At 42.1% G+C, this 14940-nt stretch overlaps 2 protein-coding genes across 4 annotated transcripts in view; one reads left to right on the top strand and one right to left on the bottom strand.

Moving 5' to 3' along the window:
* Window positions 1–98: 98 nt before the first annotated feature.
* rps3a (ribosomal protein S3A) lies at window positions 99–4704 on the bottom strand. Its single transcript, XM_061252976.1, has 6 exons — window positions 4566–4704; window positions 3325–3428; window positions 2599–2786; window positions 1507–1715; window positions 910–1019; window positions 99–274 (listed from the first exon to the last, which is right to left on the bottom strand). Exons 1-6 carry the CDS (start codon window positions 4625–4627, stop codon window positions 144–146), a joined length of 804 nt encoding a protein of 267 aa, XP_061108960.1. The 5' UTR covers window positions 4628–4704; the 3' UTR covers window positions 99–143.
* Window positions 4705–7319: 2615 nt separating this feature from the next.
* Window positions 7320–14940, top strand: part of LOC133134671 (lipopolysaccharide-responsive and beige-like anchor protein) — a 225990-nt gene continuing 218369 nt past the window's right edge. For all 3 annotated transcript variants that reach the window (XM_061250938.1, XM_061250940.1, XM_061250939.1), the window contains exon 1: window positions 7320–8380. In XM_061250938.1, the coding sequence (XP_061106922.1) occupies window positions 8186–8380 (195 nt within the window). In that variant the 5' untranslated portion in view covers window positions 7320–8185. The remainder of the gene's footprint in view (window positions 8381–14940) is intronic.

Genomic DNA, 14940 nt, shown 5'->3' with positions numbered 1-14940 from the left:
ATTTTGTTAAAACCCTCCCTCCGTAGCAACATCATTAAATTGTGTTTGACTCCCATCACTCTGAAAATGGGAGAGAATTAATTCAAACAGACAACATCGAGATTTACACTGTTTATTGTGACATGTTGGCCAGTACGCCGGTCTCAGACGGTTTCCTGGATGGGGGGCTCGTAGCCGTCGGCCCGCTCCACCTTGGCCCCAGTGTCGTCCCCGGCAGGTTTGGCAGTGCTGCTGGCACCGCCGCCCTCGCCGTGCAGTTCCATCAGTTTGCCCACTGCAACCAGAAAGGGCAGGTCAGCAAAAGCCACAGACTACTGAAGGACATGGACCCAGGGCCTGTTGCGTCACCCGCTGACTATCCATGGGCTCGTGAAACCCAGGAAGGCACAGCCATGTTGAACAATTTGGACCGATGCGGCTCCTCCTAAGCGCATGAGTGACGTAATCTGTCCCTGATTTGCCCAGTCTTACTGTATTGTCCCAAACCTAATGTCCCAATAACTTTCGGTACATGGGGAGGCATTAGATGTACTCTGAATCTTATTTCTTGTGGGGAAATTTTTTTTACTTCGTATTTACAGCAATTGTACTATTGAGTTTACATTAAAAAGAGGTCTGAATGACCTATACTGGAGCCAACCGCAGTGGGCATAACCAGGAAATGAACTTCAAAATAGTAGCCAGGTTTTGGCTGCGTGGCACAAACCCTCTCAATGCAAACCAAAGGCTTAACTGCAGGTTACAAGCAAAAGCTTTACCTAGCAATAGTTCTCTATCCATGCCTGCTTGTATACCAATTCTATGTAAACAGAATTCTGATGTAACTGCAATGTACTGTAACCTTCTGCTAAAGCCTTGAAATACTTCGCGTGATGCAACACTGTAGCATGTAGTTTAAAATGGGCTTACACTCAAACTTGGGCTTTTTCAGCATCTTGACCTTCCTAACATAGACATCGTGCAGAGGGTAGATGGACTGACAGGCCTTCTCAATGTCCTTGCCCACACTGTCTGGGATCCTGCAAAAAACAAGAAAGATGCACTCAACCAGTGGGAGAAACTTTAGTCAAAGAACAATCGATTTCTAGGAAGACCTTATTTCTGATAATCATTCATCACTGCTCATTTTAGACCAAAATTTAAGTGCTTGGTTCATGTTGACTTGGACCACACTTCAAGAAAATGCAAATCACACCACAAATTGGACAAACATTACATTTTTTTTTTTTTTTTTCAAACAGATCTATACATCAAAGATGGCACAACGAATGTAGCATGCAAAAGTGCAGACGTAAAATATTTACTGTAGCTCCATAAATAAATATGCATCATGTCAATTCAGCTATACATGGCTAAGGGCATCAAAGCAAATTGCAATTGACATGAAAATCAAGTCACTAGCTAAGAAATTTGTTAAAAGCAAGGCAGTGCCAACAGAAGAACACAAACTCCCTCCCACTTACAATCTGATCACGTGAAACCAATAGAAAACGTAGCGGAACGTACAGTTTGTTGACGACTTCCTTCAGGTCATTGGTCTGCACCTCGCGGGTCATGATCTCCATCATCTTCTTGCGGATCTGACGGACCTGCTGGTGCTGGGCGTAGGAGGTCTTGCGGATCTGGTTGGGCCGTTTCTTGGTGAAGCCCACGCAGAAGAGGCGGAGCAGGTAGCCGTCGGTGGTCTTGACGTCCACGTGGGCCTCGATCATGGTCTGCAGGAGAGGTACAGGGTGGGGATTACTGAGGGCCATGATGTGGTGAGAACGACAGTGAAACGAAGGAGTTCCTTAAACCACTACAGACCTCCCATTTGGTCAGCTACTTTGAGATGGAACAATCACCAAATGTTTGCATTACAGGACCTTTTGATTAAATTGCTTTAATTCTCATGTATAAGTACATCTCACACATTTAATGTATGCTAATTTAATAGAAATGGCATCATGTTAAATTGTTACAACAAAAAATAAAAGCCTCTGAATTAGGTTACAATCGACATGTGTATTAATGTAACAAATCACCCCCAAAACCCACTTCAACCTGAGCTAATGTTTATTAAAGGGATTCTTTTGGGAGAAATACAAAGTAAACTTTACATAACCTGGATGAGAATGAAGGCCCTGTGGAACCACATTTTTTGGATTAAAAATATGAATTATATCACAAGATATTGATGCAAATGTACTTCTATGAAATTATAAACAGGAATTTATTTTGGATGCCATGTATGCCTTTTTAAATGAGCACTGGAGTTCTGACTTCAGTCCAAGACATTTGCTTCAGGTGCCATTCAGATCGACAGCCCAATTGCAGCACAGATTGTGACCAGCACATTAATTCGAAAAACAGTCATGCCCAATACTACAACCCTTGTAATGGCCATTTAATTTGTGGGGTTGGTTCCTCATGCACAGCTATGAAATGATTAATTTGCTTGGTCACCAACCAGTTAATTTACAACGCTTCAATTTTAGAAAACATTTTAAATCCCATGCATCTGGGACTATATTTAATCCCACATCAACGGAGTGATCTATTCAGATTAGTGCACCGAATGAATGACTGTTGCTTCCCTTCTTGCATTGAGGCCCTTACCTGCCACTTCTTGACCATGGAGCACATCTTGTCGCGGGTCAGATCCATGCCGTGGAAGTTGGTCAGGCAGTTCTTGCCCTGGACATCCTCGGTGATCAGCTTGAACTTGCGGAAGGCCACCTCGTCGTTCTGCAGGTCGGCGTGACTCACCTCAAACACACGGCCCTTCAGGCCATCGGAGGCGATTTCTGGGGGTAGGAGAGAGGGATCGCGGTTAGCCGTGCGACTGCCGCCCCTTGGCAGCTCAGTCGTCGTCTTTCCGGAAATCTCAGATGATCTCGCTAATCACGGTTCATTCAGTTGGGACCAAATTTGTGCTCATCACGTATTCCCAGATTAAATGGTAAACTGGGTCACGGTCAGAAAATTCATTTATATACTGGTAAAAAAAGTTAAGCCGGGCAAAATGTTGACTTGTTGAATAAAATGGGTCAGAACTCCAAGGCAGGAATCACAAACTCCAGTCCCAGAGGGTCCGTGTGCCTGCTGAATTTTTGTAGTTTCCTTTTAATCAGCAGCCAATTATGGCCATGCCATCAAAGGGTATGTAGTCAAATGATTTAAATCAAGCACTTAAGCGCTGATGCACAAAACTAGTCAGCACTGCAGCTCTCCGGGATTAGTCTGACCCCTGGCCTATGGGAACATGTGGTGTGTTGGACATGGTAACAACAATTTGGCCTACAGTTCAATACCAGACATTCTGCAAAATAAGGTAAGACTTACTGGTTCCCTGCGTCCTGGTTACCAAGGTCTTGCCCATATTCCGGATATTGAACATGGCGGGTGCCTTGACATCATACCAGTCCTTCTTGGAGAAAGGGTCCACACTGTGGGCGATCATTTTTGTGGGGTTAGTTGGCATATCAGGAAGTCTCATACTTCAAGTCCCAGAGGATCAGTGTATTTGTGGTTTCATTTCAAACACGAACTAAATAATGGTTAGAGTACAAGTCGGGATTCTTTAGCCAATCAATGACTTAATCATTTAAGTGCTGCTGAATCACACCGGAAACCATGCAGCGGCCCAGATTCTGCCATTCAGTGGCGAAAAGCATGTTGGCTTCGTTGAAATTTGTTCTCTAAAAAGAATGGCATGACACCACACTACTGAACTGTTCAGCACGACGAGTGGGACCATCAACACAAACCGGGAAACTTGAGCAAAATTGTACATTTAGACAGCTAGGCAAAAATTGGCAGGGTAAGTTACCAGTAAGTGTCAGTGCAAGTAAATTTAAATGCTTAGCGATACATGTGGATTAGCTAGCGAAACAATAGGATAACGTTAACATTTTGTATACATCTCTGCGGTACATAATTCCAGTTTGAAAAGTTATCCGCCAACATGGAAAGCAAACGTTGAGCAATAACCATTAGCTTACATGACAATTTAAGATTTGATCCACAGCGACAAACCAGTGATCTGGCCACGAGAGACCACCACTTAATAGCAAACCTGGTGGCTCACGGCTCACGACTAACAACCAAACATAATTTGAATCAGTGTGTGCAGACGCTCACATGTATGCATCCACCGAGGTGAACAGAAGAAACCTCAGAGTTAGCTATCTTAACGTTTACAGTCTCGTTCGCAACGTCCACAGTTATACGTAAGATAGTTATAACCAGCCGCACAGGCCCATGCATGGTCATATCAGCAAGAAGTTCTACCTGGCAAGCCAATTATACAGATAACTATAGCAAATGTGGTGCCTCATTTGGCATCTTGGACTACGAAACATTTGATAGAAACGCTGTCGGGCAAATTAGGGAAATTATTATAAAACCGCGTAGTCAACATTTGCTATAGCTATACCTCGAACGGCGCGTAGGGACAAGGGACGGACGAGTCGACTACATCCCATCAATATCATCTTCATCCTTAACTTTTTTTAACCGGTAGTACCGAACGTACATCCAGATGCACAAGCTAAAGTGTTTAAGAAATGCATTGTGCAACTTACATCTTCTTCTTGGCACCTTTTTTGCCCCCTTTCGTCAGCCTCTTATTCTTGCCGACTGCCATGTTGGACACGGAAAGTGAAAAAGGAAGAGATCTGCGCTACCGCGAGAGTTATTACTCCGTGAACCTCGTTTTTACATCTCGCGGGATTTCCTCGCGCCCTCTGCTGGTTGCTGACAGCATTGCCTGTCATTAGAACATTGTACTACTGTAGATGTTAATGTTGCGACAACACTTTCTTATTTCAGATATATCGTGCCAAAATATCATTTTTTGTTTGCTCTTCACTTCATGTTGATATCAGTCTTCAGAGGAAATGTCTTTTTACTGTTCTATGGGGGGAAATCCATTGTGAAAAACTTTATGGGTCCTCAAGACAAACTTCATGGATACTTGAGGAGAGTGATCTAGTGTTTTTGGATTCTCATCAATATCACAAAATGTATAATGATAAACTCACTTATCACAAGAACAATTACGTATATTTCAGTTAAAATCCATGTTCATTCTGACATACATTCCACAGCCTATTGGGAATAGGTATTAACAGCCTATGAACATTAAGGCAGTGGTAGGACTATGCTGGGAACACCATCCAAACCAGTTAAATTAGCCCAGTTCAAAGCAGTGTATAGGCAGCAATATTCCCTTGAGGACCTGTCTACTAATATTCCCAATGAACAAGAAGGGGTGGCAAAGCCTCACCAACTGATGAGGTCCTAACTTTTAACATCACAACACAACATTGATCTTTTTTTAACAGATCAATATCAATTTCAGGTTTCATTTATTTCCCTGGCGGCACAGATGGTGCAGTGGGTAGCACTGCCGCCTCACAGCAAGGAGGTCCTGGGTTCGAATCCCCGTCGGCCAGGGCCTCTGTGCGGAGTTTGCATGTTCTCCCCGTGTCTGCGTGGGTTCCCTCTGGGTACTCCGGTTTCCTCCCACAGTCCAAAGACATGCAGGTTAGGCTGATTGGAGAGTCTAAATTGCCCATATGAGTATGTGAGTGAATGGTGTGTGTGCCCTGCTTTTTTTTTTTTTACTTATTAGTCTGCTTCTGCTTCTGTAGCCTATCCACTTAGAGGTTTGATGCGTTATGTGTTCAGAGACGCTCTTCTGCATACCACTGTTGTAATGCATGGTTATTTGCGTTACTGTTACTCTCCTGTCAGCTTCAACCAGTCTGGCCATTCTCCTCTGACGTCTCTCATTTAACAGCTGTTTTTGCCTGCAGAACAGCTACTAACTGAATGTTTATTGTTTTTTTGCACCATTCTCTGCAAACTGCTAGAGACTGTTTAGACATATTTTAGATATATGGAGATATTGGTCTCATCTGATATATTCTTTAATTAGTTCCATTTTCACTGCATATACAAAGCAATGCTGCCTTGTAGCATACAGAGAAACATTTGATTAGCATAACATACAGTAAATGTCATAACATCTCAAGCACTGGGACACATCTGCAATGGATGGAATTATATTTTTATCTGGCTAAATGTCAATTAATTGCTCAAAATTATTATTAGAGCTATAGGATATATTTTTGGTAACACTTTACAATAAGGTTCCACGAATTGGCAACAACTAATGTAGCTGTAAACTAACTAAGTTAATCTGTACAGCTCTGTTAATGTATTTGTAAATCAATCATTCATGTTAACAACCACAGTTAATGTATTTGTTAATGGTTAACAAATTATACGTTCATCCTATGGTTTGTTAATGTAACAAACCGAAGGATGTGTGGCTCATTTAATAATTATTTACAGATGTATAGCTCACTTGGGTCTACACTACGATCCTCATAAATCTCTGCATATGTTTAAGGTTCAGTGTTGAATTGTTCTTTTCCCTGCAAATTGTCATAAATAAATAAATAAATAAATAAATAAATAAATAAATAAATAAATAAATAAATAAATAATACGAATCAAATTCTTGGTTATTGGTTCCGAAGTGAATCTCGGGGCGGTATAACTGTATATCCGGTGAAATTGGTTCAAGGTCCGATGAGATCTCTCTTACAGTGCTGTGGCTTTACAGAGAGCCATCTCAAAAACAACCACACTCATCACTTCTTCATTCGTTCAGCAAACCATGCTGCAAGCAAAACAAATATTGAAATGAAGTAATTAACATTTATGCTATGTTGAATCTAAACTACCGATGAGTTTCATGTGTGCATATTATATTTTGGGAATTTTCTGTATCGAAGCTTGTGATTGACGAATGCCAGACGGTGCACTGCGTAAGATGTGTAATATGTGGGAACAGTAAAGATAATAATGTGCAAGCTGCATCTTCATAGAATGACATCAAAATGTTGTGCGTCGGTAACAATACATTCATTTATTCTGGTTTAGCTCATTATTTGGAGAAGGGTTCAGTTAAACAATTATTTTTGTTTGCAAAAATGAAACGGGACGTCATGAGAGGCTACTGCTTGTGTTGTTTAGAACAGAACAATCAATGTAAAAAGTACGTCGTCTGGTTGTTTAAATAACTTTTGCATTAGGCGCTTCCTACATAGTGAAGCCTAAAGATGAATCACGAATAGTAGGCCTAATATTAATGAAAATGAGATGAACATCTGATATTGAAAAATATGAATCGGTTCTTATTTTTCTGGCTAGCTTCATTGCAAGAGCCATTAACGAGGTCGGTGACTTTACCTTGGGCACACCTGTCTACCCTTTCAGATAGTATTCGATCCTCACTGCGCATGCTCTACTTGCTCAAGGGATAACACTGTCATGGCGGAGACTAGCTAAAGCAGGATGTGAATTATGAAGAGGTGACACCGAGTGCGCTTTTAAACAGAAATTTAAATAAGTGAACTGGCACATAGACAACTTTGAGCCACAACTTGTTGTCTGGCAAGCACTACTTGCGTGCCGTCGGACTTTTGTTTCGGGCTGTCCTTTGTTTTGGACTTTCCCACCTAGCTAGCTAGCGAGCTAGATAGACTATACGCTCATTTTACCTGTCAGATCACAGGAAGCTAGCTTTCTAGCTAGCTAGCTGTGACACCAGGAAGCTAGTGGCGCTGCTACGAGAGTAGCTGCTATTCAAAAAAAGAAAAGTCGCAGTTGTGTGTCTCTTTTTTATCAAGGGGCAAGAAGAGACTTTATCCTTATCGGGTGGAGGATTGTTGGCTCGATTTTGCAATATATGGCATAACTAGCTTGAAGCTAAATTGGAATGAATAGCTAGCCAACTAAGATTTTTATCTTTCAACTTCAAGTTTCAGGAGAGGTGTACAGTTAACATTCGGCATTTGGACAGGGGGAAAACCGAATAGTAGCTAGCTGGTTAGCTAGCTATTTGGCTAACTCTCATGTTGCCGTTTTTGAGACTGGAAACTGAGAGTTTAGCTACTGTACTACTACCACCATGGTGGAATAACAGTAGCTAGTTCACTAACCAAAAGAGAAGGATCGAGTGATTTATTTTTTTTGCATTTGCAAGAAGACATATTTTGTGCATTTATCTACTTGAGAATAAAATACAGGAGGAGATCTTTATTTTCCCGTCAACTCTTCGTTTCCACGTCCTAGCCTGTTTCCCAAGTGCCTTACAGGTGTGGACCGCACCTCGTCTTTTCGGTTTGAAATGGCCAGCGAGGAGGTACCGGCTCTTGGACCAGCGGCAGGTGATGGGGCAGAGAAAGAGGACGGAACTACGACGTTGCCCTTGAATCCTGGAATTCCGATTCGTGGTATTCGGATGAAATTCGCCGTGCTTGGTGGTCTAGTGGAAGTTGGAGAAGTTTCCAATCGGGATATTGTGGAGACAGTGTTCAATCTGGTAAGAAGATTAACTTCATTGCTACTTTAAATAGGCATTACTTTCAAGGTTGCATTGTAAAACAAGGAGTAGATTTGAATGAAAATAAAGTTTAAAGCGCAAACACAATAAATAGCTTGTGTGTAAATGACTACAGGCTAAACAATTAGTATTTTATAAGATTGTCAGTACTGTATTGACTTAGTCAGTGTTAACGTTACAGGCTCCGTGCATTCACAAAGATGGTCAATGACATTCAGCTTCCAACAAGGAACTGAAAGCTAACGTCGGCAGCTAACTACTAACCTAGATAGCTAAGTTAACTGACCTAGTTAGCTAGACAATTTGGCTGGTTTGCGCGAAATCGTTTTTAATACTGGTCATAATCATATTATTAGAAATGCTCTGTGTGGCTCTGTTGGGCTACGTTATTAGAAAGAGTAAGTTAGCTAGCTAGTCTACCTCATCGTTTTTTACGCGTAGATCATTAAAGGCTATTAAATGGAGTATGATGAAGGAAAATCTGATTTGGTCGATAATGCAATTTCAGTTGTCGCAAATAACTGCTACGCGGCATGGTTGTAGTGTGCATACTTTCAGTTCTCACACTATCCCTGAGACGCTGAAAAAACTAGAACTGTGATAATATTAGCTAAAGCAAGATGTGGACTACTGCTATGATGGTCCAGAGACACCTGTTGAGACCTGTTCTAGTAGCAATAAACATTGACCATTGGTCGTACTCCCTCATGCATCCAGGGAACGAAGAGGCTCATGTTTGCCTCGCAATAATTCCAGCCTTGCCTTGCAACAGATCAGGTAGAAATTAAAGCCATTTTACTTTCCTGTCCAGGTTAAGGGAGACAAGGCATGCTGTGTGTTACAGTGCTCTTGAATCTGTGGCAATATTTTCTTCAGTTCAGGAGGTTTATCTTGTTTTTGAAAAATGAAAAAGTTTACCACTCTCAAAGTTTCCTTTTTATGGGAAACTTTATCAAACAATAAAGGCGATTGTGTTAGGTTTCATTTCGCTGTGGCCGTGGGAGGTCAGGAGCGGGGGGTTTTGGACCGTCTCTTTGAATGAATGAAGCGAAGGAGGAAGTGAAACTGATCCTCGGGCAGAGGAGATGGCAGCACAAACCTGCTGTGTCACTGCTGCCGCACAGTGGCCCTCGGAGAGCCATCCCAGGTGGCCGCAGCCAACCCTACTGCGCTCCGGGAAGATAATGCCATACGGAGCGTAGCCACGAAGAACCTTCGTGGGTGCGAGACTGGGCTCGAGTTTGTCCCTGTTATTTCCCTCTAATGTGGTGCAGTATCCCCGTATTTGGTCACTGCGTTGCAAAAGGTTTGATAATCCAATTAATTTATTGTTTATTTTTGGTACCATTTAAAAAAATAAACTCAGTAGCTTCTGACCGTTCAGTAGCCTACTTTTCTATTAAGCACTGCAGTATGTAGACTGTAACAATTGCGATCTAATTTTCTTGATGCGATTTGTTTTTGAAGAAAAGAGAAGTGATTTCATTATAAGGAAATACACTTTAATGCATATGTAAGACATGTTTTATGCTGCATCCAGAGCTATTTTTCATATCTGTAAGGAAGTTAAGTTAATTTAAATGGGTTCAGCGATGGCGTTTAGCGTTTCGCGCTGTTTATGGATGCCCTCCCTTCTCGCGGATCATTGCAGTGATTTATCATAGCCGTGGGTGTGCGGCTCCTCTCCAGGAGTGCCTAATTTGCAGTCGCTTGATGGATGGCTGGCATTCCTAGTGATTGGTCAAAGCCGAAGTGATGTTCTTCTGCTGAGTGTCTGAGCGGAATACGCACCATCTGCAATAGGAGAAGTTTGCTGCCTGGGCATGGGGAGGGCACGTGCCTGCTCTCTGCGGTGTATAATCACCTGCGTCGCATCATGTCGTTTTGGCCGCAGAAGTGGTGGCCGGATTAGCGTCATTACCTCCCCTTGGGGATGTCCGCAGCCTGTCCCTCATTCATCCTGGTGCTCATTATTGACCACCCAACCCCGTGGCTTGTTCGTTTCCTCCTATAAACTGTTGGTATAGGTTTAGGTGGCGCTTCAGGCTTCAGTTGTTAAGCACAGCCTAATGGAAATACCAGAGTTTGTAGTGAAATTCCACTTGCATTCTTCCAGTTAGAGATAAATGTCAGAGTTGGTGATTGGCACCTTTCTAGGTTTTTCATGTTTCCATATGACCACGTTCAGTTTGGAATGTAGAGCTTCATGTTCTCTCATTTTGGGATAATGAACAAATATTCAAATATTGGGCCGAGGAGTTGATTATGAGTTCCGTTGACACATGGCTTTTATATTATTACTTTTTTGTTGGTATAGTGTTAAATTGTTCCTCTTTGTGCTGGGTAATATTGGTGTAGGCTGTTAAGAAAGCAATTTAATGTGTTGCCAGCATATCCCTTGCAGGCTCATGAATATTTTAATCTGAAGCCCAGACTTTCACCCTGGCAACACAGACGGACAGGTGTAAGCTATGTAATTTGACTCCGTGCCTTTTTCAGGTGGATTCTCAGTTCTCTACCTTTTCAGCATTAAGCAGCAGTTAAACATTGTGTTTAAAAGCATTAGGTAGCCCATTTATTTCAGTGCCCTTATGTCATACTTACCTGCCTGTCAATGAGACAAGACTATGCTCTAATTTCGGCGACAGAGTGTGCTATAATTTAAAATGTGACCTGTGTGCCATCAATTCATTCTGCTTTTTCAAAGAGTACATCCTCATTTAATTTTGCAGTACTGCCTTGCATTTGTTTCAGGGCTAAACTTAATTTAGATATCACATCAAGCCCAGAACCCACGTCCATTCGGGTTGAGAGCAGAACCCCCGCCCTCTTGGGTCGAGAGCAGAACCCCTGTCCTCTGGGGTCGAGAGCAAAACCCCCTTCCTCTGGGGTCGAGGGCAGAACCCCTGCCCTCTGGGGTTGAGAGCAGAACCCCTGTCCTCTGGGGTCGAGAGCAGAACCCCTGTCCTCTGGGGTCGAGAGCAGAACCCCTGTCCTCTGGGGTCAAGAGCAGAACCCCTGTCCTCTGGGGTCGAGAGCAGAACCCCTGTCCTCTGGGGTCGAGAGCAGAACCCCTGTCCTCTGGGGTCGAGAGCAGAACCCCTGTCCTCTGGGGTCGAGAGCAGAACCCCTGCCCTCTGGGGTCGAGAGCAGAACCGCCCGTCCCCTTGGGTCGAGTTTTGGCCATCCTCTGAACTGTCACGCACTTCAGCTGTAGTGCAGGTTTCTACATTAGTTTGAGTTGAATGGTGACTGGAGCATGTTAATTATTTAATGAGCTAGTGGGCACTTGTACTTTCTCTCCATTTCCCTTGGCAAGTTTTTTCTCTCTGCTACTACCTTTCAGTGCTGAAGAACTATTAAAAAGAGACGTCGCCCTTTTGGTCTGCCAATTTAGTGCTTGTCTTTATCTTTTCCTTTTTCAGTATTCATTACCTTAATCCAAATATTTGAACAGCAGAGCCATTGATAGGCACTAAGTGTTTTCTGTGATGTGTGTACTGGTCAGTGAATGGGATGTGACTGATGGTAGATTGTAGTGCAAAATGATAAATTGATGCCTCTGGCTGTGTTCCACCTGGTCTTTCTAAAATTGTTGTTCAAATAAATTAAAAAGTAGGCTAATGACATGACAGAAGGAGTGGGAGGTTCTGCCTAAATTGAGATATCGCAAACATCAACCGAAGACACTTTGGCAATAAGCTTAATTATGAGAGCAATTTATTGGCATCTTTATCTAGCTGCTAATCCGACAGGGAAAACATTTGTCATCTGTTGTATCTATTTAATATTTGGAAAGGATTAGCATTTTCTATCTTTTCTGCCATACAACCCAAAAACAGACGCTATGTAAAACTGCAGTGGCGAGCTTCAGAGGAAGATGTGCATGTTTATACCAATGTTAATAGAGCCGGTTGTTTGTGGTTGGGTTATGGTCTGTTATGTGACAACAATGGGCAAACTAGCCTCAGTATGCGATTGGCTCAAGGGTGCTTGGAACACCTGTTAAAATCATGTTATTTTTAGTCTGGTAGTTAGAAGTATATACCCACTGGTTGTATCTTGTTGTAAATGTCAACAAAGGGCTTTATTTGTTGTGGTGTGTCTTTCTACTTTGGGGAATGCGGTAAACTAGCAGAATGCAAATCTGGAGCAGTTTTTCCCACCCTCTTCACCTCATTTCCATTACAGCTGAACTGTCTGTTAATTTGGCCGGATTGAGGTCATTGGCCTGGTTGATCAATCTGGATTATGCAATATCTGCTGTTATCTTTCTGTTACAGAATGACTATTTTTTGTTTGCTCTAACAGACAGACACAAATAAAGGTGTTTCTGTTAGATAATTCTCTTAATTCACGCACTTCAACAAACATTCATCTTTTTTGAATGCGGGTAATTCAGTTGCTGTCCAGTGAGACTGTGAGCTAGCAGTTAAGCAACTAATTATGTGTAATTGAGATAGTGGCACAGGTTCTTTTTTTTAATTATTATTATTAAAGTGGACATATGAACAAACATGTTTTTAATAAACACATTTATATGGACTTCACCATCCATCAAAACATTTCTTTCCAAATAAATGTTTTGCAGATTTAAGATAGAGATAGTTCAGTATTCAATTATCAGCCCTGTCAAATCGAAATAATAAAAAGTTTGACAGGCATTGGTTTATGTAATAAAAAGTGGCTAACAATGGTATGAGCTTAGCCTGCCCATGAACCATATTTGCACTGAAATACTGTACGCAAATATTAATTTCTTTTGACAAAGCTTACAATTTTTAAAACATTCTTTTTTGTAATGTGGCTGGTACTTCATTGATTTATTTTCCTGTTTTTGTGAAAGTTGATTCTGTTTTTGTCTCCGGTGTTTTCTATACTGTCACTTCACATTTGAATACAACACTGTGTGGAAATCTTGGCTGTTACAAGTGAACTGTCACAGGTGTGGCCTCTGGCCTGTAAGCAGGTTAACATTAAGCCAGGTGGCTGAATGCTTTGCTCCACTTTTACCTCTGCGTTTTTTATCATCATCACCACTATTTACGTGAGTTATTGTGATTCCTGGCAATAAACAAATACTTCACACGGCTTTGTGCCAACGCAGCTTTTGTATGTGCTTTCTGTGGGGTAAAAACAAGTCATTTGCTTTCTTAAAAACACATCCGAATGAGAGTAAGCCTTGAGAAAAGGGGGAATCTTTGCTGCTCGGTAGTTGTGTGTCTGGCTGAAAATCTATTGTTGAGAAAACAAGCCAAACGAGATGCTAGAGCATTTTATTTGCATATATAAATAAATTGTCTGAAAAGAGACGAGTTCTGTCTAAGTCGTTGAACGTGTGGGCATAGCAGTCATCAGAGCAGGCTGTGTACTGTCGATGCAGTGCTGGAACAAAGTTAGAATCTGTGTGAAGCGGGAGGGAAGAATGTCTTCTCTTTCAGGGCGAGGAATAGAAGAAAGGCTTTCTCATTCACAGAGTGCCCAGCGCATAGAGATGCTGTATATTCTCTGTAGCCTAAATCACAAGATGGAAAACAAACTATGTCCAGAAACTGAATCGGGAAAGAAAAAAAGCAAGGACGGTGTGCCGACAGTGTGTGAGCCTTACTGTAGATAAAAGCGCATGACCTCACAACATGTCGGTTATTTTTCAGATTACCAGCGTGTCCTTGATGGAAGGTTGGGTAACGCAGCTAAAAGTAACCAGCCGTCAAATAAACTTTGAACATTAGAAAAATTGTCTTGATCCCGTTAATCACTTGGAATCCCCTGTCTTTTCTGATATAACCATGTAGTCTACTGATGTCAAAGTTACACTATGTTTTCTCACATTTACTCTGCCTTGTGCTAGACATGGGCCAACAAAAGCATGAGAAATTAGCCTGCAGATGTAGCCACCAATTACGTTGATTTGTGTTGCAAGCCTTCACCTTCAGTGTCTTTAAATGAAGGATAAATCCAGACTGTGGTGTCTGTTTTCTGCTTAGCTTTTATATCGTAGCTTTATTTAGCTAGTTGCGGATCGGGTATTACCCTCGCCGGACGTTCAGATCCGTGTTGCTGACGGATATACGTTGAGCGCAGAGGGATGAATATCCTTTGCCAAAGCACCAATTTCAAGAGCATCGCAAGCTCACAATCCGGTTACTCGCCTTCTGACGGCAAGAGTCAAAGTTCACATTAGCGGCTGCTTTTTCATTTTTGTTATTAATTACGTATGCCTATAAAATGGATGGCAGTGCAGATCCTGACCGTGTTCCAAAGGGGGGGAAAGTAGGCCGTTTTTCTCTGAGGCTTTTATCCATTAATGTTCCATCATTATCTTTGCCAGTTCCTCTGTGAACGTAACCCCAAATGAAAGCCAAAATGATGGAAGGTTTTTAAGTGCTTCTGGGCAACAGAGGTTTTGGGCAGGGGGGGGGGGGGCTTTCATAACAAATCGAGTCGACTTTGCGAAGCAGTCTGGGAGTAAGAGACCCAATTCGCTTGAAAATGACTCACAGTCCACCTGCCTTCGGAACACCGCTCTGTGATGTGAT

This window comes from Conger conger, chromosome 8 (assembly GCF_963514075.1).
Source record: "Conger conger chromosome 8, fConCon1.1, whole genome shotgun sequence".
Classification (NCBI taxonomy): domain Eukaryota; kingdom Metazoa; phylum Chordata; class Actinopteri; order Anguilliformes; family Congridae; genus Conger; species Conger conger.
Note: the sequence above shows the minus strand (reverse complement) of the source record. Positions and strands in the feature narration are given on the sequence as shown.